Raw genomic sequence first — 27,815 nt, forward strand, 5'->3', positions numbered from 1 at the left:
CACATGATCACAAACGATTACCCCACCTTTAGGTGGTAAAGTAAACCAAAAAAATAAATCACCATACACTCTCGCGCATCATTCGTGCACGTTAATTTTTGGGGCATACTTCGATTGTGTTTGCTATTAATATCGAACGAAGCGTTATTCGTTGTTCGTAGCTTCTCCACACAGCTTTATTAAGATATACTTTCAACATAATATTTCCAGTTTATTGTACAAGAAATTTGCTTACACTTTTTTCGAATTGTTAGTATTTGAGAGATGTGAATCGTTCTTAAGACATACTTTCCACGATTATATCTCTAACTTATTTACTCTCGAAACAATAAAGAATCAGCTGTTGTGTCAAACAATCACCAAAATATCTGTCAATAGGGTACCTCGATTGAGTCTGTAGGTACATAGTAGTCTACGATATATTGAGTTGTTATAAACATTGATGCTGATTGTCAAAGAACGATGAGCTATCCGGAGAAACAGGATAACATAACGAAGGATGAATGGGTCGCCAAGCTGGAAGAGAATTCTTACACACAACGTGTTTCTATGAACAATTTGATTATGAATTATTTAGTTACAGGTTAGATTTTCCTCTCTTAACACTTTAAACTGTTGTGTCCTGATCAATCAGTCACAATCAAGTTTTGTTGTGTAGAGGGATTCAAAGAAGCTGCGGAGAAATTTCAACAAGAGTCTGGAGTGGAGCCCACAGTAGATCTGAGCTCTTTGGATGACAGGATTCGTATCAGGGAAGCAATTCAAAATGGTCGTATTCAGGAGGCAACAGATCTCGTGAATCAGCTGCATCCAGAGTTATTGGATAACGATAGATATCTTTACTTCCATTTGCAGCAACTGCATCTAATTGAACTGATTCGTACAGGAAAAATAGAGGAGGCTCTGCAGTTTGCTCAAGATAGACTGAGCGAAGCTGGAGAATCAAACGATATTATTTTGTGTGAATTAGAGCGTACTTTAGCTCTATTGGCTTTTGATGAGCCCCATAAGAGTCCTTATAGTGATTTACTTCATCCAACTCATAGGCAAAAGGCAAACAATTATTGTCTGTAATATTTAATTTTTATTCTTAATGGGTTGTAATAATAATTTTATTTATGAATTTATATTGACTAAGTTTCTTTACAAACAATAATGATATTTGGTTTTATAATTAATAGTACAAATATTTTTTTTTATAAAACTGTAGATAGCAAGCGAGCTGAATGCAGCTATATTGAAGATGGAGCACAAAGAGTCAACTAGCCCACGATTAAATAATTTGCTGAAGATGATACTTTGGGCACAGGATGAGCTGGAAAAGAAAAAAGTGAAGTATCCAAAAATGACAGATTTGGGCAGTGCCACTATTGAGAGTCCAAAATAATTGTAACCAGGCGAAGTGTGGGACAATATGAATGTATTTATTAGTACAAGAAAATGAACGTATGATTGTACCATATTAGTGTCTACCATGTGAGCAGGACTTAGGAAAAAAACAGACTTGAGCATTTTAACATAGTCTTAGTACTAATTATTTTCTATAAGAAACATGTATAAAATATAGATGATACATATATATATATATATATTAGACTCGAATTAAGAGAGAGGAATGCACTGATTACAGTAATCATGCAAATTTTTAACATTCGAAGTCATTGTTATAAGTCTCGTCATGTGTATTATACCGATGACGAGACAACAAAAATAAGTTCATTATCAGGTTGTAAAAATATTTATAACATTCACCGATATTTTCTAAATAACACGAGTATATTAAGAAACGGACCATTTTAATTGATATCTATACAATATACGTTATTCAACATTGCGAAAGTAATTTTAACGTCCCTTAATCGTAAGCTATGTTATATTACGATAGAACCGATTAAATATTGATAATAGTTTAAAGTAGAAGAAAGTACTAATAGAGAAATACATAGTTTAGACATAGCTTTATGTGATAATTGGTGTTTATAAAGATTTATATTTGGTACCATCGATAGTAAAAAAGCGTAAACAGACATTTTAGGGATCTTATATATATATATATATATATTCCTCTCTCCGATTATTCATGTCTATATTGCATTCGATTTTTATAAAAACATAAGGAGAATTACATATTAAATAATATTTGTCATTAACGAAACAACATGTACAATTGTCTTCAGTCAAAATTACCACCCAAACATATATTCCATTGCTTTCGAAACTAAACCTGTAGATTTCTGTGGAACATTTTCAGGTGATTTCACTGATTGTGAACTAAGATTTTGATTGTAACCAGCTGCCAGTGGTCTTGCATTTTGTATCCTAATGGGTGTGCGTGGTGTATTGTATTCTGGCGATTGAGTGACTCTTCCTAGGTTCGAGAAACATTTAATACTTCCGTTCATTCTCGAACGACTCTCTTTATCCGATCCTAATATAACACCCTCGTCCGTACAAGGGATCAAACCGATCATTATAGATCCAGATACTATATTTCCATTACACGCGAGTGCCCTTTGTGCTTCTAATTCTGAAGCACATTTTAAGTGTATCCAGTTGCTCTGTGAATGTGGTGGAGGATGCTTGTCTACTACGCGAACTCTGCTTGAGATGTGAGCTAAAACTGTATTCATATCACTAGGCGAGAAACCAAAAACGGTTACCCATTGCAAAAGACCTTGTGATTCATTTGCATTAGGGCTCATTGCACCATCGTTAAATATAGAAGTATTCATATTATTCACTAAAAGTCTTGGTTGATAGCAAGGTATACTTTGATTCGTTGCTGACAAGTAGGGCGATGCAGTTTCAGAAGTTTCTAGAGTATCGAATAGTCCTCTCGTTGGAGGTCCACCAGTGTGGCTTTCTGTGACTATTTGTGACGTGTTAGGAGTATTAGCATTTCCGAACACAGCTTTCTGACGATTACTACGATAATCTGGAGTACCATAGTGAGAAGGTGGAGAGGTAAGTGCACTGTGACCAATGTGTGACTGTTTCAAAATATCTTGTGGGCCCATCAAACTTATTTTGGCAGGCTAAAACATTAATAAAAATGATTACTTAAATTATTGCGCAATATTGTGCAATGTAATTTGATGAGTTTTATTTACCGTTGTAGAATCACCTAGAAGGAAATTTGGGAGGTATGCAGAAGTTCCTGGACTTCCAGGACTTTGCACTGGACTTCCAACAGGTGATCCTAATGCCATTGGTTCCATCTAAATCTAAAATAAGAAATTATCAAATATTTGCTTACAATTTTATCGAGTACCATAGTATTAGTACAATTTATATTTACAAAAAAAATTAACTGCTTATGTGTTAGATATAAAAAATTAATATATTTCTTATTTTAATCAAAGAGACTATATGTTGTTTGTTTTGATACACTTTAAATATTCTTCCATTAGATGTTAACTTTGGCCCGTTGAGGTTATACATACAGAATTTTTAACTGTACATATCTACAATGTATATTACTTAAAATTAGGTATGTTATCTTTACTACTTACTACTTTTACTTGAACAAATTCCAAAAACTTTTAACGCAGTGTATAAATACGTAAATATTCACAGCCGCTTAAACATTTGATTAAATATTTAAATAACGAACAACATTCGATTTCTACTTACAGATGTCTCCTCTATCGTATGAAAAACCGACAAAAATTATTTAACCTTTATTGTCATGATTTATTCACTTTCGAAGTTTTAGTATACTTTTTAGTAATGAAGCCTTAAAATACATGGAAAATATAACGTTATAATGATAATTATTTTATTTCAATTTTTATTTTTCGGTACAAGAATTTTTGGCGGGAAAGGAGGCAGCGAGATCACGTGATACGGTAGCAACGCCATTTGCATCTTGAAAGTCGCGTCGGAAGGAAGTTTATATGTGACGTTGCGTCGTTTTACAAATAGATTTTACATTAAAAATTTTTAATGTCATTCGAAAATTAGTAGTGTATACATCCTGTGTATCAAATAGTATCAGAATTTTCATATAAAAGTGAAGAGTTATAAAGATGGAACATTTTACACATCATTCTTCATGCGACGTATGGCAGGCCTTCTGTCATGGTTTCTTAACAGCAGTCTTCCAAAGAAAATATTGCTCCTATTGGTGAGTGAATCCATTAATTTTTAATATTTTCACATCGAACTTTTAATGATTTTTACATTGTTTACGAGTATTAGCATTGCGTCGAAAATTAGGTTAGGTTAATTTACGCGTCCACAAAGGAATTAAACGAAACGGAAAGAGTATTATAATAGTGAATTTTAATAACGATGAAAATTATGTACATATTTACAGCTTCGTTAAACACTTTTTATGATATGACAAGTATGTACCAGGATTTTGATACGCTACTATGTAAGAAACACATATTCGTTTTTAGCTTAATTATCAGACATTACGACGTCGCGTGTGCAATTTTTGCTTTTTTTCCTTTCTCTTCCATGCTTAATTATATTAAAAATTAACATTTGCGAAAAATGTAAAAGTTTCTTTTAATAAAAGAGAGAAAATGTTTGTTATACAGACAAAGCACTCAAAAGTTCACGTCGTAGTAACTTTAGTAACGTAGCAATTTTTGAATTTTCGCGCACATGCATACAGAAATATCTAGACTGCTGATGATTATGCGATTTTCTATTTTTATAAATATAATGAAATGGAATTTGAATAGAAATTTGTTTTATCTAGTAAATATTATAATAAATACTATTTTATACACATATATAGAAATATATAATAATATATTATAATATTAAATTATACATATATAATTACTGTACTACAATAAAATATATCAAAATAATTTGATATTTTATATATTATCGCATATTATATGCATTCTGCAAATCTTTGAAATTTTACATTTTCGATAAGTGCATAAACATCCGTAGTCTAGAAATAACAATGTAAATAATTCACCAATAAAATTTTCGCAGTAAATAACGATAAGTAACATTAACAATGTTTAATTAACGATCTTTCTTGTGAAATTGCTTCGTGCAGGAAGACAACTGTAAATAATTTAGATGTACAATAGTGCTTAATAGCCTTACGATATCATTAGAATAATTTGAGGAAAAGTTGGATTAGTATCATTTTTGGAAATTTCGTTGTCTAGCAATTTTACAAGAAAGATGGATTTTTGAAATGTATATTTCGTGGGTGGATCGTTAAATCTCCGGGCCCTGAGCTAAAGTCGTAAATGAAAATTTGTACAAACATACGAAAGCGAGGATATTTTTAGTTAAAATGTCTACATAACGCACTTTTATACATAATTCCCCGCATTAAAACGTTTCGCTTAAAACGTGGTTTTCATATAATGGCGCCTATTTTCAAACTGTCTTCAATTCCTCGTATTTACGCGGGAAAACTTGAAACGTGACAAAGTCACACGATCATCGAATGTAAAAATCTAGATAAAAATATACGCTCCTAAAGTATTATAGCTGAGATTACGTTGTATGAGATGCACCATTTATGTCACCACTGGGTATACCAATTTTCAAGAATTGAAATTTCAGTTAATACCAGAATTCATTGAAAAGAACTTTGAATACATTATTATCTTTATAACGACATAGATTTACTTAAAATTTGTATGTTTCTGTATATTTAAAATATCTTTAAGAAAATTTGTTAGACAACAAAAGCATACAGTTCATGGCATAATGAATTAATATCGATAATAGTGGAAATAATAATTACCCAGCATCCGTTTGTGAAGCTAGCTATCAAAAATTGTTCTTGATTGCTTTCCATTGCATTTGTACAACACAATAGCAAGATTTTGAGATGGAAAGACATGTGCTTTCCATATAGAGATTCCCCCTTTCTTTTTGTCAAATATATAAAAAATGATATGCAGTAAAAATAGAAATACCCTTATAAAATTGTAGTAAAAATAATATTGTTTCAATGTATGGGAAAGCAACGAGAACTTTCTTGTCATTTGTTAAAAAGATCTCTGGACGACCTAACATATATATTATATATATATATATATATATATGCATATGGAGAGACGGATTTATGCTTCCTTTCGTTTCTTTTCTTTGAGTAATTTGTTCTGTGTCGTATTTTCTTTTATTGTTTTACTTTCTCTCCCTCTCTTTGGTAGTTCCATGGATATGTTTTAAATGAAACCTTTTCTTCACGCGAGAATACATTTAGAGCCTAGAACATATTTTGGTTTATTACTAGTGGCAGATCTACAAATATTTAAAGAATTATTCTTTATAATTTTCTTTGAGAAATTGTACACGTAAATATTCTGAAAATTTTATCTTAATCTTCTTAATCAAATATTTTGAATTAATTTAATTTTTCAAAAGTAATTTCAAGATTAATTTCTTTCAAATGATAGTAAGCGAATCGAATTTGGTTTAATTCAAATAAAAAAAGGGGGAAATAGAGAGTTAGATAGATCTGTCACTACTTGTACGACGAAGACGTCTAGTCGAACGCCACCCTTATGTTTATCGATATGATATTTAATTACGATTACGCGGCTTAAAAATTAGTATTAGATACGATGGGAACGATCTCCTAACGTACTCGTTTTACACTCTTAGGAAGCAACGTGAAAAACAACTGTCGTTATTATCGAGCTAGGATGATTCCCGTGATCAGAAAAATGATCATCCGGTTGAATATTCTGGTTGCCTCACTCCCTGAAATAGAAAATAACTTTCCTTAGAATACGCTTTACAAAATATAAATTCCAACCATTGAGTAGCTGAGAATATTTTAGAACATGATGCTTTTCAGTTATTGTATGAACTGATTTTTAAAGCGACAATATTAACCGTTCAGAATTATTTGGGCATAAATGGACAATATACAAAATTCTATAATAATGTTCTATATAGTACTTAAAACTAATATTGTTGTCCCAAGCATATTTGTTTGCTCTAAGCAAAGAATTTAAATGACAATGGAGAAAAGCAGAAGAATCTTAGTATTGCTAACTTCCTACTACTGCTTTTATTCAGCATATCAAAACGATGTTTCTTTTTTGCAACTGCAAATGTACTGAGCTATATCAATGTACCAAAGATTCTACAGTGCAAATGGAAAAGGAATATTCCTCAAACAAGATCAAATTTCTACTTTCACTCATCATCTGAGACTCTCTTTGTCATCCCATTTTCATCATTACTTGATCTTCAATAAAACACTTCAAAACAAACAGGAAATCAATAGCAATTTTCTTCTCCAAGAAGCTATTCTATTTAAACAGTTTTTAAAGAGGACCTGAACTGCCTTCATTGTCTATTCAATCAATTAAATTGTTGTATCTGGATTTGTAATGATAAATTTGTATTTGTATTTGTATTTCTTTGACTTTGGAAAATGTTCTATCTTCCAAGCAGCCTAATTGGGTCAAGTTTAAAATAATGATGTTGGATAGATGAAAATGAAATTCTTAAATTTCATGTCTCATATTTTTGAATTTTTCTCTGTAAACGATACGTATGTGAAATTATGATGAGTTCGACTTCTGTTTGTTGTGTCTATTATTCATGTGGGTTTGTTTCTTCGATAAACACTATCAATCCTTCCGATTCGATGCTTTTTGGTTAGGTTAATTATCACTTGACCGTCTTGATTGATGAATTATTTATCAAGCCCAAACTGGCAAGTGTTTAATCGCCAGCCAATTAACCTATAATGTAATCAATTTCGCGATTTATTTGCATTTGAAAGTGTATCTCACTTGACCGGACACAACGGCCAGTAAATTTCGCGTGAATTTCGTTCAAATATTCACCCGTGTAATGCAACTATAAATAGTAGTGCCTAAATTAGTGTTTAATTAATAAAATACGTAACGTATTGTAAATCCTCTTTTTTCCATAGAATTAATATTTGTCACGATGTTCGCTGGCAATGTTCTCAATACTAAAAGAAGAAACAAAGTATAAAGGCCAATTGATCGCGTTACAGTCAGTAAGGAGGCGATTCTACATGGAGAATCAAATAAAGAATATAATAACGTTAACACATTTCACAATTGTAGAACGTATGCCCTGTTGATCATTTACTCTATAATTATCCAAGTTTACGTACATTAAACAAATTTTTAGATTCGATCTTATCCAAAAAAAATTGTATTCTGTACTTTCGATATATTTTATTACGTAGAGTCGCTCCCGTGTCAATTGTACAATCTTATATCCTTGATTTCTGGACTTTCCCGTATAGAATCGTCTGAAACGTCGAATCGAAAGAATTTACGAATTGTTGGCCGAACAGTGGTGACATCTAGGTTGTTTCTAGCGAAATGTTTGGTCGAACGACGGAGAATCACCGGGGATTTTACCATTGATTAAATCGTTGCGTGTGTGGCTCTGTGCCCTGGTCTCGCGGCTCTCCATCACCGGGGCTTTCAGAATCCTCTCGTCTCCTTCCACGCTCTCCTCTTTGCTCTGCAGATAGACGGTCGCTATTGTTGCCAAGCACTTGAGCTTCATGTCGCCACGCTTGAAGTGTTTGTTGGCAACGCGAAACTCCAAGCCCAATACCGCGGTCTCCAGGCCCTTCTCGTCCACGGCGGTAATGTGCGGTCCCTTCAGGTACTGGGTATCGGCCTGAAAAGCCGTTGATTGTTTTCGTAACAATAAAACGGACAGAGGCGGAGTCGCGGCTTCTATCGGTAATGCGCGATTAGAGTTCACTTTGTGCAGCCTCTTTTCACATCGGTCGCCTTTGTGCCGGCTTTTCTCACGGTTACATGAGAGACATCCTTCGCTTGTTGCGATTAGCCATAGAGGCAGAAATTGTCTAGTGTGGAAATGGATCGACAGATGTCGCTGTATAAGCTTCCTTCGATGGTTAAACATTTTTTATCGATCCGATGTATAATCGTTTGAGATTTTGAAACGTGAAAATGAGAAAAGAGAAAAAGGCTATAGAATGAGAAAAGGAAGAAGGGATAAGTGATGAAGGGGAGGGATAGAAGGAAGAAGGAAAAAGGAAGTGGAGGCAAAGAAGAAAGAACAAAGGGGAGAGCGAGGAAGATAAGAGTGGCAGATCTAGTGTTTTATATCTCGGGGTAATTTATGATAGTCCTGAAGCGAATGTGGCGAACTATATCTATGGCAGATCGTATAGACCTGTAGACCTATAAATCCATAGATTGTAGTAGTTGAGTTTTCATTGCCGAATTAGAGACGCAGGACATTAGGGAGAGACTCTTTTACGAGGTACTTACCGGATCGCCGTTGATGAACCAAGTTAACAGGGCGGCCGGTTTTGAGGGTGCGGATGTGCAGTTCATGCGGACCACCTCCCCTACTTGGTAGCGGGAACGACCACCGGTTATTCGTGGTCCTTCGTCAGGAAGAACTGTAAAGAGGGCAATTTTCACGTTTTTCTATTAGCCTGGCTCTCTGCGATCTATTTTCACATATACTGTCGCTCGTAAATATCCGGACACTTTGGTTGGTTTATAGTAACAATATTCGTATCTGACAATTATGTATAAATTATCGACGAACTAATAATCGATTATAACGATTGTAGGGAATAAACTCGTCAAATTCGGTTTATCCGTAATTTTGTAATTAACGCACATGCTGTTAAAAGTAAGCAACTGCGAGTACCTCGGAGAAATAGTATGCCTCACGTGATTCCGTAGAAACGCACAATTCATTTTCAAGGGTCTTCTAGTCTCAAGAGGATAATCGAATGGTTAAGTGGCCGGAAATTAATTAATAAATTTGCTCACCTACTACCGTCATGTCTGCGTGATCAGACACGGTTTGAAAGGCGGGTGCCTCGGCAGAGACCTCGCACCGATATCTCCCCGAACTAGTAAGATTCACATTGTTCAGTACTACCGATATCTTGGTGGAATTGTGTATCTGCAACCGAAGATCGTCACAGATTCTAATCTTTAGATGAGAGCGATTGGATATTCCTGCTAGATATACTCACGTTCACGTTTACGCCAGGAACACGGAAGGTCTGCACCATGGGTTCGTCCCTAGGCACGAAACGATAGAACTCGTGGCCGTCTTTGTACCATTTCACCGAGTACAATACCTCTTTGTCCAGGTTGAAGTTGCACTGCATACGAACAGTTTCGTTTAGAACGACGTGCTGTGGTATCTGTAGGGCCGTCATACGGAGAGCCACGATACCTGCAAAGAGTTTTCAACGTGCTTGTAGTATTTCTTTTTTTACGGATCGGAATATTTTGAACGCGAATATGCGTTCGGATCTTAGGATTATTCAAATTCAATCTTTATCGAAACTAAATGTATTCTGGATATTCTTTCATGCGATTAAGTAATCAATGTATGTCCTAGTAGTAACTTTCATGCTCGAAACTGTTTCTAAATTAATCTAAAACCTAGCGGAAATATACTCGTAAGATGTTTGACTACGCGTCATACTACTCAATCCGGTATATGAGTGGTAGCGTAAGATCTTCTATATGTCTGACTATATACGAGCCCATACTACTCAAACCCGCCATCTGCCGTCCAAATCTCTACCTTTCCGCAGAATCCAATCTATTTCGTATAACCCATCTCTAAAAGGACGTAGATCACTTTGGTCAAACACGAAACCAATCGGCGGATACGAAACAAAACTCTTTTCTTGTCGAATCATCGACGGTACTTCGATAGGATGTCTGTAACTGCACCGTAGCCGAGCCGTTGATCCTCTTACTCGGTAAGCTTCTTAAAATTACCCGTGATCGAACGGAAAATACGTTGCGAAACTGAGCAAATGCTTCTCTCTTTGGAGCGGTATTTAATCGCGGCCACTCTCCTCTTTTCCTTCCCTTCAACAAAGACGGAGGTTATTGGAAACGATACAGGGGACGATTATATTGCGTCTTGTTGATGGTGAAAAATCAGCGATTTCCAGTCAGATATTCGATAGATCATATTCCTTACTCCTTTCATTCCGTTCGTCGATTGAATCGATGGAAAATTGACAAAAGCGGGTGAAGTGTTAAAACCGTATCGGGAGGAAGCTCTCTTTCATTTTCTATTACCGCCTATTTCCTTATTCAATCGTTACTGGTAATGCTACCAATCCACTAAACATCACTCGAGAATCGTTGGTTGCAATTTTTTTTTTCGAGTGGCCTTAATTAACTTCTTCCATCCTGTTCCACTCTATATCTTTTTTCTCCCCTCGGAAACAGCCTATTTCACGACGATCTCGTCGCGTTCGTATTCGTTCGATTATCCATTTGGTTGGATCTGTGGATCTTTTAAAAGAACGTATTGCCGGTCGATAAGGAAGGCTTCTCCCCTATCAGCTGTGTGTGATCAGGGCTATGGGAACATTGTAGGTCAGACCGGTATAAATTGCGGTATTTTCGGTCGGTTTCCGTCAGATACGGCTACGTTTATTGGAAACGCGTCCTTCTATTCGAGATGGAATACGACGGAAGGAATCTTCGACGATGAACATCAATATTCCACGTGGTTGAAATAGATCGAGCCACGAAATAGAGGATGGGAATCGTACTTAACATCGAATTGCCCATAAGGTATCCCTTTTACAGCTCTGTTGGAGATACTCGAAATGTTATGAAACCTCAATTTTACTAAATTGTTAAATGAAAATGTTTTTGTATAGAATGGAATAGTTCGCTGTCTGGATTAACCATCGGAAGAAACATTTGCGATCTATAGAGGGCTGTTGTATCTTCCGAGTGGAGAGATGGACACCTGGCGTCAGGACGCTGGTCGCACGTGCTCGTGACGGACACGGACACGGTCGATTTAATTAAAGGCAATCGGACGAGGGTTGGACGAACCTGTCGAGAGGGGAGGTTAATCAGTAGCTAGATATATACTCAGATTATTTACCGACTGTATTATCGCCTGGTATTACGCGCTTATGCCTCGAATTAAACGGTACACGGCCACCGGCGTTAATTTTCAGCTTGCGTGCTCCAACCGTATTTTTTCAGGGCTCGAATTATCGAATTTTCTGCCACGGCAGTCGTATGTTAACATACACGGGATTTCCCAAAATAAGAAGCTTAGTAGCCGTGATTATATGCACAGAGGTGGATATAAAGATTAAAATGTTTGAAAAACATCAATTTCTTTTATCATATACAGGGTGTCTCAATTTTTAGGGACCAAAGTATATTCTTCGATACATTCTATGGGTTTAAATAAGAAGGAGATGAATAAGAAGAACGTTAGGCGGTTAAAATTTCCCACAGCCTGTGTGTAAATGCATAGGAGATGTAGCATAATCAAGCAAACGGAAAGCTCGATTGATCTAACCCAGCTACGTTTGATGTGGCGCCAATGTAATTACAGAACATCTAGCATTGACCAAATCCAGATGTTAAGTTAAACTGTAACAACCAAATAAGTTTGTCTTCGCCTAAACGTATCTTCATTCTAACTGTCTGTGCTGTTTTACCTTTTACCGTTAACAAGTTCTACGCGTTTGGCAACTAAGTGATTGCGAATTTTGTCATTACCACCAAATGACCAATTAAGTAGTCATTAGGTTTGTCCAACAGTTGTATTTACCATACGTCGGACAAAATTAAAGAGAATTCTATGTATCGACGAAACCACAATTATATACTGTAAAAGCGTACAAAAGTGCAGGAGTTCTGGAAACGCAATCAGACCGCTAGGTAGTGACTGCAGCGTAATTTCCTTGCTCCTTGTTGGAATTAGGAAGGTTAGGGTAGCGGGGAGAGAAAGAATGAATGAACGAGGGCGCGCCGAGCAAAAGAGGAAGAGAGAGAGAGAGGGTGGCCGCAGCGTATTGTTTTATTTAAACGGACTCAAAGCTAGTGCCGGTTTACCGGCGAGTTTTATTGGAAATTGAGCCAATTAGAGTACTCGAGTTAACGACCTATCGTAATACGCTTTCGCGAGGCCATCGACGGTTATGTCGTTCTGTTGGCTCCCGTCTTTAAACGAACGTGACATCACGAACCGCTTTACGCGCCCGTATATTTTCTCGTTTCTTGATTGGCAATGGTCCTGGAAGCGATTAACCGATGCTCGCGTGACGACCGGAAGAAGTTGTCGACTCCGCCGTTTCCTCGTTCAACCAGCACCTTGTCGCTTTGTATCGTCTTTCGTTTCTCTTTTTTCATTTACTAGCTCGAAACTGATGTTTCCTTTCGCCAGAATGTAAAGAGTGGTATCTTCGTTCAGGTGGAAGTTGCAAGATACGTTTAAATAAGGTTGAATGCCTTTTTTCCTTAATTCGAGTTTACGTTAACTTTAGGATGAACTGAATATTTTCTAAAGCAATTCGGATCTGATCGATTGAAATTTGAAGAGGAATTTGAGTCAATTCTAATCGAAGCTGGTTTTAATTAATATCATCTTCAAAATCAAACGTAATCAACGTTGATGAAAATTTAAGTTGGAATTTATGTTACCTTTCCTATTTATAATTCATCAAGCTTGAACTCGATTCGATTTTAAGTCATTTGAACGCGAATTAAAATTTTGGATTTGAATTAAACTTTCGCAGCTTCTATAAAATTCACTAAAAAATGGAATTGGGCCTTAACTTAGATCTGGCGCGTCTTCCAATTCAGAGTGTAATTCCAGTTAATCGAGTGAAAGAATCAGGTGAATTACCTTGACAGCCAATTTATTATAGTATAAGTGTAAATGTGAATACAAGTTACATTTGGTATACGTAATGTTGAAAAATTGGACAAAAATGGTTTCGGTGGTAGGTTTTATGCAGACCGGGAATTTATCCACTTTTCCGCTTATCCTGCTGGACTTCCGCGACCCGGGAATCCTATTTCTATCCTCGACAAAGCGGATCCTATCTAAATGTCTGTTGGTTACCGTATTACCGCCATTCTCTCAGGGAAGTTGGCGCTCTACACGGTAAACCGACGTGTTCACCGTTGAAAATAGACTCTTAATTCTCATTTGGTCGTTTAACTTCGTGGCAATGTTAAATAAACGACAAATAAACAACCAACAAACAAAAACAGCAACTTGCCCTGTCACGAATTTAGTTTCCATTTGAACGTACAAGGGAGGGAAGGTCTGAGCAAATCTTGAACATGCCACCGCCATAGAAATCTTTAATCTACGTACGCTGCAGTTCATTCGAACCGGATTCCTCTAAATCGAATCTTTGGACCTGGAGTTTTACTGAAAACTGGAATCTGTCACGTCAGGGCCATGGATTTCACGAAACTGTCCGAGCACAGAACCGAAGATTGATGACCAGAGTGGCAGATAGAATTGTCCCGGGATCTCCACGTGGACTAAGGAAGATCGACGCGTTTAGGATATTGGAATTACGCAAATTACACGGGGGGAACGCGGAAATCGATGTGGCTCGGATGCCAGAGGCCCATTGGTTGTCGTGCAAACATTCAAACAATGCGAACAGCCGCGTGGAAACCGGTTATCGGTTCAAATATTGACTGGCGATATCTTTAGCCGGCAACGAACGCAATGGATCACAGTTAAATATTTATTCCTCTAACCAACTAGTAGTTGGAATGCCAGGAATCTGTTCGTCACTGAGCCATCGGCAAAAGAATCCATCGGACATCCTCGGAACCACATCCTATCATCGCAGTCTACTTGGAAAATCGTCGAAACTCCGGAGAACACCGTTTTGGATTACCGGATGACGAACCGACCAACTTGAATAGAGCTAGCTTTTCTTTCGTCAAAGAGAAGCTTTCCCTCTTTCGTCGTGACATCAATAGGTACACTGAGGCCTACCTGAGTGTAGTATGAACGCGGAGAGCGCGACGAGGCTGGACAGCAGGGTCCTGTGGTTCACCGGAAACGGCATCCTCTCTGGCGACCCCATGGACCGTGGACCATTCGACGATCTCGTCACTGGCTGGCCATCCTCTTGGTCTTTTGGCACTGTTCACGCACACGAGACTGAAATCGATCTGTCTTTCTCCCTCTTTCTCTGTCTGTTTGTCTGTCCGTCCACCAGGTGTGCACCTCGGCCACGACGACTACGATCTCGGGGCAACGACGTGGTATAGAAGAGGTGCGGTACGTCGGACACAGGAGCACCCGGACGAGCGACCTTCGAGAACGGTCAGCAGGTGTCGAAGCGGCACATTATTTTCCACGTTTCGCGCGGTCTAATTGAAAATCTATACGGGCCAGAGAGGCAGTCGCTACTGCGGCATCGGCACACACCAGCAGAGGGAACCTGGAGGTGCTGGTGTGTTGCTGCTGCTACTGCTGCTGCTGCTACCACTATGATGCTCCCTTGCTAGTGTGGTGGTTGTAGCCCGATGGTGGTGGTTGGAGGTGCTGGTGCTGCTGCTCTGGTAGCGACAGAGACAGTTGGATGGTGGGGATGCTTGGGCGGGTTGGTAGGGGAAGGGCGGAGGAGCGGCCGGGAGCAGAGGAGCGAAGAGAGACGAAGGCAGCCGCCGGACCGACACGACCGACCGAGACAGGGCGAGTTCGTGCCTTGGCCAATGCGCACGCGTCAGCAACCCAAGTCGATGATCGCTGCAAAGTTCTCCGTCTCGCTCTGCCGCTGCGCGAGGCTACCTCGTTCGTTGCGTTGCGTGTGTGCAGGCGCTAACGAAATTGGGGGGAAATACGCTACGCTCCGGGCGACCCGCTCCCGGCGACTCTTCCGCTAGGAATTATACGGATTTTTGCTGCCAGTTGATTGTTTTCCTTCGTTCCCTACTTCCTCGATGTGTTGTTGCCTCTCATGGTATGATACGGGTGGCTGATACGATATGGGACTGATCAGTCATGGTAGCAGAAGGGGCTGATTGGTTTCGTTCATCGACGTTGATTTCCAATGATCATGAATTATGTGATTGAACGAGCTAACGTGATATCGGCGAAGAAATGAAAATTTCCAAATGCCATTTGAACAAAAGATGCGAGGATTCTAGTATATGGAGCAGCCTGTAGAATCATACAGTAACAGTTTTTCATCCCTTCTGTATGTCCTGGTGCTCATAGTTGCAGGATGTAGAACGTATCTGGGAATTTCGCGCAGCGGGAACGCTATATTCGCCGTCTGGACTCGTTGTAACATTAATCGAGGAAAAGATTAAGGAATACGGTTGGTCGGGGCTGCACGAGATGGTTCTGGCTACAGTATGTGGACACAGCTTTCGTATAAATAATACAGCCACCCTAATTCACCGAGTAGAGAGAGCAGTGGCGATTACGAAATGATGGTTCCCTGCATGGCTGACCCCACACAGACCCATTCTACTTGCGCGGAGTCCCCAACATTTTCAAATTCAATTTCCTTCGCGAGCAAGCCTCTCATGTAAAAGGCTCACAGGACACTTTTCACTCGTTTTTTCGTCAAGAATCTTCCCTCCTTTGGTCCAAGTCCCCATCTTTCATTAGTTATATTTCATGTCGTTTTTTCGTCTTGCTTCTTGACGAATGCTACTCCGAACCTCGCGAGTCCTCGTTGCTAAACGAATTCCGTGTTGGAAACGAGACCTAAACGTAAATATGACAGGTTAACTTTTTATACCGTTTTTTGGTCTCTCGTATTCTGCTTTAGTCCCAGCTTCCTCGTCGCTACACGTTATCCTACGTTAAAAAATCGGTGGGAAAAAAAAAGAAGAAAAATGGTGATCCGTCGTTGTAGGGTCTATCGACTAAATGGAAAACGCGGCGCGTTCCGGTTGCAGCCGATTAATGCGGCGTGAATAGCCAGGCGTGTAACGCGAATCCAGCGCTGGACCGGCGTGAATACAACAAATCAGGCGAATACATCTGCACGGAGCTGCGTGTAATATGCACGCCTGTAATATCTGTACTTATCCGGGATTGGGCCATGTGCACACGGAGACATTTACGCGCAGTTTTCCGGACATGGCCCCTGTCTCGTGCGCGCGTTACGTGCTTGGCCGCGTTATTCATGGAATCCCGGTGGTCGAACTTAAAATTCCCGGCGCGAAAGGGAATGGGTTCGCGTGCTCGGCCGCGCGTAATTTTAATAACGTCGTTCGCATGGCCAGCGGCAAACAGAGACGTCCGCCGAAAGCAACGTGTCAGTTTGACCAGTTGGCCCGTGCGTAAAATGCCCGGTGATGAACGACCTTGCTGAGTCGAATCGTCGTGAAAAACTAGGCTCGAAAATTGCCAGGGAGAGCTTTTCCAGTGAACTTTCCTTTGGGGGAAAAAAAGGATTGAGGAAGGAGAGCGTGAAGTGTCGAGGCGTGTGAGGTAATAGAAAGGATCACGCAACTGGGTGGGACTATAGTTTGAGAATGGTCGAGGATGTAATTAGATGACCGCAGTGATGCATAACGTGAAGTATGACTTCACTTTTTGAAATAGGATTTTAGTTTCGTTGCACGTCTGCTGACTTAGTTTCTTCTTCTTCTTCTGTAATAACTTCAACAGCGAGCGCTTTCATTTTGCAAAATGATCAAACTTTCATCTAGATTTAAATCTAGATTCCTTCGAAGCAGACGTTAGCTTAGATTTAACCTAGACCTACCATAGCTACGGATATCCATAGTACCAGAGACCTACATAGCTTAGGCTAAGCCAGACCTAAGGTAATTCTCTACGACAATTTTAACGGCAATGGAGCAAGAGAATAAATGAATTATGAAAGAGTGTAATTAGGTTTTTGGCAAGTTTAGTAAGCAATTAATTTGCCAACGAGACTGAATATGTCCGATTCTAGCAATGCTCGATACAAAAAAGCTGTATTAATCTAAAGTTGCAATTGGGTCGTACAGTTCTGGGAACAGTAGGAGGATTGAAATAAGACACAGTTAACTTTCAAGTCTCTGAAACATGTTCGCTTTCATATCGAAAACTTTTCACCAAGAATTCACTTGCTCTTGTTTTATCGTAACTTTCCCGTGTTTTCAAGTATTTCGAATATTCTTGAAGATGATATCAACCTGATAATTCCTATAATTAAGATCTTTATTGGTTATCATGGACAACTATTATTTTTCCTGTAATTTTCACGCTTGCAGATCCCAACTGAATTTTTCACATTAGTAGCAATTTGTCTCATCCACTCTTACTCGTTAGTTGGAAGTTGAAAGTTTGATAAAAAATGCATGGTTCGCTGTGATACGTAATTTGTCAGATTATAATACTGTGGCAGCTCCGAACATGCTGTGTTCTAGCTTAGCGTAAAGTAGTCAGTCAGTAGCAAAACCTGTCTAGCAGTGTCTAGCTAAGAATAGTTCAAACAATAGTTGTTTTATCAGTGGAATTAACAGCGTGAAGATTTGTGAAATTTTTCGTTCGAGCGATGTACGGAACGTTTCACACCACTTTGTTCCCTCGTTGTGCAGAAAAGAGTGCTCGTTAAAGATCTTAAGACACAGCAAAGCAACGAACGCGACACCGATAATCGTACGGAAATTAGACGAAGCCTGTGTGGCCGTGTTAACGAGCACCGAAATCGCTGATCAATCTTTCACGGTCTAAGCGAAGTACAGGCAAATCACTCTTATGTGATCGTGAACCGACTTTCCAGTTATCGTCCCTTTTATCTACCCTTTTTCTTGCATATCTCGACCGCGAGAAGAAGGTCAAGTGTGTCAGGTGACGGGAGCAAAACTAGCGAGTACATGACTTTCTGAGTTATCCACGGCTTAATACGGTAACTAACGTGGACCTAACTCGGCCTATATACGCACAATTACAGTCCTAATGTACGTGGATTCGAATCTAGTTCAAACTTAACCAGCATATCAATAACATTTCCCACCGATCTTAACCCAGATTTATGCTATTACATCTGCTCTAACATAGACATTGTCTAGGTCTGTAATGTAAACCTAGCTGAGACTATTATAAGCACAATTATAGACTAGACCTGGCTGAAAGCTCAAGTTGAATCCTCAGTCAGATCCAAGTTGAATCAGCCAGAGACTCAAGACCCAAATCAAATTCAATTACAACCGAAGCAGAAGCTAACGTAGATCGAAGATAAGTAGGTGAGCGTAACGTTGATCCAACATAAGCAGTTGAACCTAACCTGAACCTAAGCAAATCATCCATAGACCCAAGACCCAAATTAGGGTCCTATTTGACCCTGAACGCTTCGAAAGATCTAGCGAATCTAACCTTCTTTCTCACTTATTAAATCACGCTTATGTGCCAGCCGTGATCAAGTAGACGTAGGATTCGCGATCTTTCTTTCGTTTCCTCCGAAGGATAGGCGAAAATCGGCCGATCGATAAGTTGGTTAGAGCGAAATAAATTGCGGAAGGGGCGAAGCGAAACTCGGTGGGTAAAGTTGGCGGGGATTAGTCGTAGTATTACGCGGCAGTCGACCAGATCTCGCGTTCCCTCGATGCTCTGAAAAACGAACGATAACGAGGAACTCGGGGTCCAAGGGGCGAGCTCCAGTGTATCTTGCGCCAAGTTGTTCCTCGAATGGAATTAACGAGTAAGGTTCGACGAATATCCATGGATCGCTTTTGTCATCGGCAGCGGGCGAAGAATCTGGTGGATGGCGTAGTTCGATGGAAATCTTGCGCGTGAAAAAGGAAGGCGAGTGGAGAACGACAGACGGCAACGGTTCCGCAGCTAATCCAGTGAAATAGAGAGAGGATTGAAGCGACTACGATCCGCTGATATTTCCTCGTTTCCAGTCGGCTGTACAAACTCTCGTTTCCAACGGCTGCGAAAAAAATCCCTTTAAATCCTGGCTGACACCAGTCGTTGCCCGATTAATATTAGACGCGTTGCACGGCCAACCGTAAGAGATTACCGAAGGCTAAAATTTTCGTGATCTGGTTGCGAGCAGAGAGCTCTCCGGGGCAAATGGCAACTGATAATTGGCCTTAATTTTTAATTAGCCTTCTATTGGGTTAATTACGGTGATCTCGGGATCGTCGTACGATTCCCAAGGGGACTTTTACCTTTCACCCTTTCTGAACGGCCCAACGAAAGGGATTATCGAAATAAAGGCGCCGATCCGTGGCTGGCTGAATCCTCGAGTCTTCCTATGGGAATGAGCCAACTTTCGAGGCTGTGCCGCGCGAGTTTCGATCGAGTTCGAAAACGAAATTACGTTAACGGCGGACGATATCGTACTCTGCTTCCTCATGGTTTTCTCCTCCACTCTGTCTCCTTTTGCCTCGTTGTTTAACCGCTGTTCCAGCTGCCTTCCATTCGACTGTCTCCGACTTTGTTCCGATCTCTGATTCTTCCATCCACGGCGTCATCGTGAATTCCAATCGCCTCGAAGAAATTGAAATTTCCCTTCACCGATCTATTAGCTTCGTTCTGACGAATTTGGTCCTCACAGGACTTTGAATGGTAGATACACGAACGTTGCTTTGATGGTTTAGCTTTGAGTTAATAGATCGGTGTATCTGTCGCTGTTAATTAGGTGTCTTGACGTTAGGCTAGTTTCGTAATATCCACGCGATATTCCAGTAAATAATGCAATGTTTCGTTTCGATATTACGCCCTAATATCTGTTACTAATTATCTGTACCATTTACATATGATTTTAATATCGGATACTTTAACATTGTCGCGTGGTAATTGAATTATAGCATTGAGCTAATGCTCTATGAAGTCCCAATTCTGACTTAATATTGTGATATTGGTTTAATACGTTAAGATTGACGTAACTTGGTTAATAGTAAGTTAGTCTGCCGATATTATAATATTGACTTAGCAATCTAACAATGGCCTGAAAATAAACGCCATTTCAACGTCTTAATATTTGTTATTAATTATCTCTGACATTGATCCACTCTCTTATTATTGGCTCTACAAGGACGTAACTGACCTAACGTCAATATTAACCTAATACTAATTGATCTTGACGTAACATTATTTCGTTTATATTTAACCACAATCTTGCACTTCCTTAGAAAATTACCAATTAATCAGATTATGTAATCCCTTGAGAAATGGATCAGATATCGATTATCGGATTAAGGATATTCTCATAGTCTAAGGTTCCAAACGGATCGACGATTCTCGTGACCTGTTCGTCTCTGGCAAAAAATATTTCGATCGGTTCGCTACGAGAATAACGAACGATTTACGAAGATAAAATCGACCTATTTGCTTCGTTTATATTTTCCAACAATGTCACATTTTCGCAATTCGATGGATCAAACTCTTAGGAGGAGATCGATATCCACACTCATGTAGAACCTGTATCTGTCGTAACTAGTTATGACTGGTTAGGATTCTATGAAAGGATAAAAATTCTCTCCGGTTAAAATGGCGATAACGCGTTAAATATAAGATTCTGAACGAACTTTGAGGTATATTGGCAAAGTTAAAATATCGGCATCGATCCCAGGATGAAATGGGAAATCTCGAAAGCTCGGTAGTCTGGTTATGAAATCTACGATTTCTCAAATTATCCGTCACTATTTCTAGCCTTTAACGCGAAAAGAACTTGAGAAGCACGAGAGGGAGGAATATTCGTTATGAATGCCCGATTCCATGCAGAGTTGTTGGAAGCTAGGTACAACCCTTAACGATCGCGAGAACTGGCTCAGCCGGTTATCATTTTCGCAACAAGTGGCGCGCACGGAACGCACACCCTCCCTCCGTCAGAGATCTCAGTGATTTGGTACGGGATCCGGAAAGAGTGAAGCGGGTTATGTGAATGAAGAGAGGTGTTTCGTAGGGGAACGAGTTTTTACGATTATCACCAGCGGAAGTCCTCGAGTTACGGTATCCTTTATAGAGGAAGTCGATTTCGTTTCACCCTTCTGGGTCACAGGAAATTCGAAGGGATCAATGAAACGGTGGATATACTCAAGCACGCCACTGATTCCGTATTCTATAACCAATTCGTATAAAATTCAGCCTACCGAGTTATCTCGGTTAACTGGTTTACACAGGGTGTAGCTATAATCAGTTCTTCTAAAATATACCAAGATATAGAATTGATCATATCGTGTCAATTTTAATTATGCTATAAAGGGTTGAGGCTCAGGTTACATTCAGATTTAGAATTCGTTTATTGCAATTATAAGCTGGTAGAATCTTTGAATCTTAATGGAGCCACGATTAATGTAATTGTAGAGATGGCAATTGGCCACTGACGATACGACAGAGGGTTCTGATGTTATTTGATGTATTCTATGAACACGTAAATATCTTAATTTTGACCAATATAGTTGTAGAAATGGTAATTGGCCATTGACGATACGACAGAGGATTCTCATGTTATTTGATATATTTTATGTACACATAAATATCTTAATTTTGATTGACGTAGTTGTAGAAATAGTAATTGGCCACTTGATGTTACTTGATATATTTTATGAACACGCAAATATCTTAATTTTGACTAATATAGTTGTACAAATGGTAAATTGGCCACTTGATGTTATTTGATATATTTTATGAACACGCAAATATCTTAATTTTGACTAACGTAGTTGTAGAAATGGTAAATTGGCCACTGATGATACGACAGACGTTTTTGATATTATTTGATGTATTTTATGAACACGCAAATATCTTAATTTTGACTAATATAGTTGTAGAAATGGTAAATTGGCCACTGATGATACGACAGAGGATTCTGATATTATTTGATGTATTTTACGAACACGCAAATGTCTTAATTTTGATTAACGTAGTTGTAGGAATGGTAATTGTCCACTGACGATACGACAGAGGATCCTCATGTTATTTAATGTATTTTATGAATGCGCAAATGTCTTAATTTTGATTGACGTAGTTGTAGAAGTAGTAATTGGCCACTTGATGTTACTTGATATATTTTATGAACACGCAAATATCTTAATTTTGACTAATATAGTTGTAGAAATGGTAAATTGGCCACTTGATGTTATTTGATATATTTTATGAACACGCAAATATCTTAATTTTGACCAATATAGTTGTAGAAATGGTAAATTGGTCACTGATGATACGACAGAGGATTCTGATGTTATTTGATGTATTTTATGAACACGCAAATGTCTTAATTTTGACTAATATAGTTGTAGAAATGGTAAATTGGCCACTTGATGTTACTTGATATATTTTATGAACACGTAAATATCTTAATTTTGACCAATATAGTTGTAGAAATGGTAAATTGGCCACTGATGATATGACAGAGGATTCTGATATTATTTGATGTATTTTATGAACACGCAAATGTCTTAATTTTGATTAACTTAGTTGTAGAAATGGTAATTGGCCATTGACGATACGACAGAAGATTCTCATGTTATTTGATGTATTTCATGAACACGTAAATATCTTAATTTTGATTGACGTAGTTGTAGAAATAGTAATTGGCCACTTGATGTTATTTGATGTATTCTATGAACACGCAAATATCTTAATTTTGATTAACGTAGTTGTAGAAATGGTAATTGGCCATTGACGATACGGCAGAAAATTCTCATGTTATTTGATATATTTTATGTACACATAAGTATTATCTGAATTTCCTTCAAGTAACTTAATGGTACATTTATTTCAAACCTCAACTAATTATACGAAATATTTTATTTCATATCCTTCCATACATATTTCAATTGTTCTTAGTAATCTACCGGTACATCACTTCAATTCTACTCCATGAAATCGCAGTCTAGTAGAATTTCTATTGTCTCATGAATTTGTGTTCTGAATTCGATCTAGATTGTACCTAGTCATGATTAATGTAATTTTAGGTTACATTCAGTCCAGTGTTACCTACAAGCATTTTTCTTAGTCTTCGATAAATAGATCTTAACCCGAATCTAACTCTAATCTAGTGATAATCTAGCCAGATACGTACAAATTAAAAGTTTGCTTTGATCTTATTTGTCAACTGTAAAATATATTTCTATCCCTCCATAATCGAACATCTTTCCAAAAATACTCAACATCTATTACAATATCTACTAATAATTATTGCAATAACTTGCGGCTCGTAAAATTTCACTAAGAAGACCCCTAATCGTGCGATAGCACCCTCAACGTTATTTCCCATTTATTTACGTTTATCGTAAACAGAGTCTTTACAGAACGAATGATCACCCTCTCTCTTTTTTTTGTCTATCGTGATCCTCATGAACAACGTCCTACGGTGAAAGGGGACGTAAATTCAACTGGATGTCAGGATCTGCTTCGGGTCGGTAATATACCGTCCGTACGATAAAAAAGCGGATAACAAGGTTAATTCCAAGCGATTATTTCCATCGTTATCCCGATCAGGTGGAGATCGAAGCAACCTGCGCATCCCTCTGGATTATCCGTTAGGATCGAGATTCGTATCGTAGTGTCCCTGGAGGCGTTATCAAAATTATCCTCGCGAGATCCTCTATCCGAGTGGGTATTGTGCGTTAAGGGCTCTTATCGTGCAGATTCATCGTTCCAGAGATTCACGCGACACACTCGAACGACGAACCTCGGGGGTGGGTTCCGCGGGCTTTACGTTCGATCGTCTTGAGGGTGAAAGTAACGATTGGGTTAAGCTAACTGATTCGACGTACGGACGAAAACACGTCAGATTTTCGTCAACATCTGACTGCCACGCTGAAGTCACGTGTTTCGCTGAGGACGCCACGGGAGTATTTTTATTGTTCAAAGCATGTAATGGCAAAATAATAATAAATTGAAGTTCTCTACGAGTGTTCTTGAATTTTGTAATGAAAGACGCATCTTGCTAGGAACAAGCATACGTGCGATACTCTTTTGGACAGAAAGCTGGAAAATCGAAGATTTTCGCCACTCGCTCGAACTGCAGCCTCGTTCCTATCGTATTTTTCTATTTGCGGTAGATTCAGATTCGCCCTTAGTGTTCGGCCAAGTTGATAGTCATGCGGAATAATTCGCGGCCGATGTTAGAGAAGAAATTCCAGCACGAGGCGGGCTTAAAGCGGAAACACTCGGCTGAAGAGTCGTTAGCGTAGGTCGGCGAGAAATGTACGAGTCACCGTGTCGGAGACTTCGATAAATAAGGAAGCAGGCACGTTCCAGGGCGTAAAAGTCACGCTATACAGTCGCGCCACGTACCTAGTCGCGACTCGCCGCGAATACGGCATCGGCCTGCGAGCCAGACGTTGCTCAGGGGGATGAAAATCATCCTGACACGTGCAACTGGTACCCCAATTAAAGCCAGGGTCGGTAAATAAAGTCGTCTTACTTAACGACCCGCTGTATTAATCGCGTCAGAGTAACGTGCACTTGTTGCCATTATTGTTCCGCATTATTGTGGCAAAGTTGGACTCAAGTCGAGGTTGCAAAAGCGCCTGTCAAGCTGGCAAACTTTTTTTCAATTTCCAAAAATATTCATTATCCATGATGAAAGCGAAGATATTTAAATTGCTAATAAGTGACAGAATTTAGAACGAGTCGTAGATTGGAAGAATACGAGCACAGGAGCGATGCAGCCAAGGTGCAGTTCAAGGCCACCAGTAGAAATGAGTAAATCCTATTAGATTGAAAAAGTCACTATACAAATGTTTATCGACCGATGGTTTTATGGGGTAAATCCCTAGATACGTAAAAGATAGATAGACATTGGTGAATGATGGTCCGTGTGCTTTCAAATGGCCACAGATTCTGGAAATCTTGAGGTGTGGAAACTTGTCGAGTAAAATAGGAAAGTTAGTAAAACGTGGCAGAATTAATCGGCTGCTACGTGTTCATGGAAGACGATGGTTCATAACTGAGAGATACTTTTAACAGAGTTTGAAATAAATTAATCAGATTGTTTCCACTGTCGCATTAAAGATATTTTCACAGCCTAAGGTTGCAAACGGGATAACGATTCTCATGATCTTTCTATCTCCCACAAGACGTATCTCGGTCTGTTCGCCGCGAAAACATCAACCTACGAGAATCACTAAACCTAGCGACAGTTTTATCCTTCGCGGATTCGTTAAAATCGTGTCAGCTCTGAAAACAAGCAGTTTGATCTATACTTGATACCTGATTGATACTATGAAAACTACCTGGAAAAGCGGTAAAATTGAGTACAAAATTGGAAAATCACCAGGGTCTTCTAAAAACGTTATATTGCAAAATATTTACTAGATACAAATAAATAAAAATTTAATATGCAGCGTGAAATTGTCTAAGATATACAACAAGCGCCAAATGAATCTAAAGAATGGAATATTTAAACGTTTGATAAAAAGCATTCGATGTTAATGTCAATATTACTGGCTTGGCAACCAAGTGATTGCGGATTTTGTCATTACCACCTAAGTGGCTTGGCACTTAGTTGCCAAACCAATAAATGTTAAGGAGGACTTGTAGAAAATATCAAGTTTCAGCTTCAGCAAAGTTATTACTACAGTCGACTCTGATAATGTTAATGAAATTTTAGAACGTTCCGTATAATACACGTCCGTATGATCGATAGGATACGTGGAAGATGGTTCTTTTTTCATTATAAATCTGTAGCATCGTACCACGCAGGTCGTCGTTATATCGACGTGCGCGTATCTCTATACATTCATGGGCTGTGTTCAGGCTGGAACGTTGAAGTATCGAAAAGTAATCAAGAATCAGCCCGCAGTGAATATCCGATGGAACATCGTTCTCGTGCATTTACACCGGTCTCGACCGTACTTCTATTCTCGTTTACACGAATATCATTTTCACGTATCGTGAACGCGATTGCACGTGAGGCAGAGAAGAGAGCAGACAGAGTCTCTGGTAATTCGAACGTAAATCGTTGATCACGAACGTATGCGCGCACGTTTGTTCCGTGACCGACGTTTGCTCTTTCGGTTGCTATAATACGGCTATCGGTGAAATAATATTATGCCGCGTTCACAGTTACGCGAATATCGGCCGTCGTCAATAACGCCGCCTTGTCGGGTCAACAGCACCGGCTAACATTGTTGCATCGCGTTACTTTGACCTTTGACCCTTGGTCTTCTCGCGAATCACGTTCTCTGTAATCCCACCCTCGGTCGCGAAAAGCCTCGGCTCAAAGCCCACGCAACTACCGCCCACGATTACGCACAACAGCTGTTTTCCTTTTACGGTGATCGCTGGTTAAGACACACTGGCTGCTTGCTGCACTGAAAATAGAACCAGCCAAGATTTCCAGAATTTGGATTTAGTCACGTAGTCCAACCGTTGAAGCTATTATCCGATTAATTAGATTGGTAGCTTCGGTAGTTAGCTCATAGGACATGTTCTCAAGATTCGAAAGAATATATTGGCTTCTATAGAACGGATAGACTGTTTCATGCTACTTCTCTTAGAGCTACCATCGTGGACCGATGGCAGAGTGCGGATAATTGGAGGAATCGGACGATAGCGGACGAAGTTCTTCAGCGGATGACACCTTTCAAGCCTGAATCTAGGATCTAATGGGAGCCTAGTTGAAAGCAAACTCGACTCTTTCGAACTCATCGATCCAATGAAAATCCGAACCTAGCCAACCTGTGCGAAGCTAATTAAGCCGAACAGGAACCTAATCTAAAGGTAGTTGGAACTGAACAGAGAGCTGACATAAGACAAAGTGCAGCCTAATTCAAGCCTGAAGCAAGCCAAGTTCAAACGTTCAGACCTACCTTTAAACAATTTAATCAAGGTGCAAGCCTAAACCTAAAGCTAATTTAAACACAACCTAATGCAAACTTGCTATAGTTGAAACCTACCTGAGACTCGGCCCAAGACAAACCGAACACCTAATTCAAGACCTGACCAAAGTCAAACCGCGAAACGAGTGGATCAGTCAAGATGGTGTCTGTTTATGGTTGCGTCCTATGGGAGAATTTCGAGGCGTAAAAGGCGTGAAGAATCCACTGGGAGTACGTACTCTTCGGGCAGCACGTCTAAACGCGGCACAAGACGCATGCGCTTATTTATTAGCGCGACCGAAAATCGATATTCGACCTCTCGCTCTCTCG

At 39.2% G+C, this 27,815-nt stretch overlaps 4 protein-coding genes across 8 annotated transcripts in view; 2 read left to right on the plus strand and 2 right to left on the minus strand.

Moving 5' to 3' along the window:
- Positions 1-88: 88 nt before the first annotated feature.
- On the plus strand, positions 89-2,155 carry LOC122576748 (glucose-induced degradation protein 8 homolog). The gene is made up of 4 exons (XM_043747481.1): positions 89-249; positions 379-583; positions 659-1,053; positions 1,211-2,155. Exons 2-4 carry the CDS (start codon positions 463-465, stop codon positions 1,385-1,387), a joined length of 693 nt encoding a protein of 230 aa, XP_043603416.1. The 5' UTR covers positions 89-249; positions 379-462; the 3' UTR covers positions 1,388-2,155.
- On the minus strand, positions 2,078-3,651 carry LOC122576744 (nucleoporin Nup35). 2 transcript variants are annotated; one of them, XM_043747469.1, is made up of 3 exons: positions 3,513-3,651; positions 3,111-3,224; positions 2,078-3,035 (listed from the first exon to the last, which is right to left on the minus strand). In XM_043747469.1, exons 2-3 carry the CDS (start codon positions 3,216-3,218, stop codon positions 2,184-2,186), a joined length of 960 nt encoding a protein of 319 aa, XP_043603404.1. In that variant the 5' UTR covers positions 3,219-3,224; positions 3,513-3,651; the 3' UTR covers positions 2,078-2,183. The 2 variants fall into 2 exon arrangements, with proteins under 2 accessions (XP_043603404.1, XP_043603405.1); XM_043747470.1 differs by lacking the exon at positions 3,513-3,651 and adding an exon at positions 3,299-3,437.
- Positions 3,652-3,827: 176 nt separating this feature from the next.
- The window catches only part of LOC122576746, a 122,378-nt gene continuing 98,390 nt past the window's right edge, over positions 3,828-27,815 (plus strand). For both annotated transcript variants that reach the window (XM_043747476.1, XM_043747478.1), the window contains exon 1: positions 3,828-4,126. The gene's annotated coding sequence lies outside the window, so the exon portion shown is untranslated. The remainder of the gene's footprint in view (positions 4,127-27,815) is intronic.
- Positions 4,828-27,696, minus strand: LOC122576745 (cell adhesion molecule 2-like). Of its 3 annotated transcripts, XM_043747472.1 has the most exons (7): positions 14,743-15,627; positions 9,965-10,170; positions 9,756-9,891; positions 9,240-9,373; positions 8,349-8,616; positions 6,581-6,696; positions 4,828-6,199 (listed from the first exon to the last, which is right to left on the minus strand). In XM_043747472.1, the coding sequence occupies exons 1-6, from the start codon at positions 14,831-14,833 to the stop codon at positions 6,626-6,628; spliced, it is 906 nt and encodes a 301-aa protein (XP_043603407.1). In that variant the 5' UTR covers positions 14,834-15,627; the 3' UTR covers positions 4,828-6,199; positions 6,581-6,625. The 3 variants fall into 3 exon arrangements, with proteins under 3 accessions (XP_043603407.1, XP_043603408.1, XP_043603406.1); XM_043747473.1 differs by lacking the exon at positions 14,743-15,627 and adding an exon at positions 27,564-27,696 and having other exon boundaries at positions 4,828-6,696; XM_043747471.1 differs by having other exon boundaries at positions 4,828-6,696; positions 14,743-15,628.

The sequence above is a fragment of the Bombus pyrosoma genome, linkage group LG16, assembly GCF_014825855.1.
Source record: "Bombus pyrosoma isolate SC7728 linkage group LG16, ASM1482585v1, whole genome shotgun sequence".
Classification (NCBI taxonomy): Eukaryota; Metazoa; Arthropoda; class Insecta; order Hymenoptera; family Apidae; genus Bombus; species Bombus pyrosoma.

Coding starts and splice junctions, on each gene's coding strand:
- LOC122576748 (XM_043747481.1), top strand. CDS start 463: ATGAGCTATCCGGAGAAACAGGATAACATAACGAAGGATGAATGGGTC. Junction 584..658: donor TATGAATTATTTAGTTACAG/GTTAGATTTTCC, acceptor TTTGTTGTGTAG/AGGGATTCAAAGAAGCTGCG. Junction 1,054..1,210: donor ATCCAACTCATAGGCAAAAG/GCAAACAATTAT, acceptor ATAAAACTGTAG/ATAGCAAGCGAGCTGAATGC.
- LOC122576745 (XM_043747471.1), bottom strand. CDS start 14,833: ATGGGGTCGCCAGAGAGGATGCCGTTTCCGGTGAACCACAGGACCCTG. Junction 9,374..9,755: donor CGCAGACATGACGGTAGTAG/GTGAGCAAATTT, acceptor CCCTCTTTACAG/TTCTTCCTGACGAAGGACCA. Junction 6,697..8,348: donor ACGCAACGATTTAATCAATG/GTAAAATCCCCG, acceptor TTTCTATTTCAG/GGAGTGAGGCAACCAGAATA.
- LOC122576744 (XM_043747469.1), bottom strand. CDS start 3,218: ATGGAACCAATGGCATTAGGATCACCTGTTGGAAGTCCAGTGCAAAGT. Junction 3,036..3,110: donor TTCTAGGTGATTCTACAACG/GTAAATAAAACT, acceptor TTAATGTTTTAG/CCTGCCAAAATAAGTTTGAT.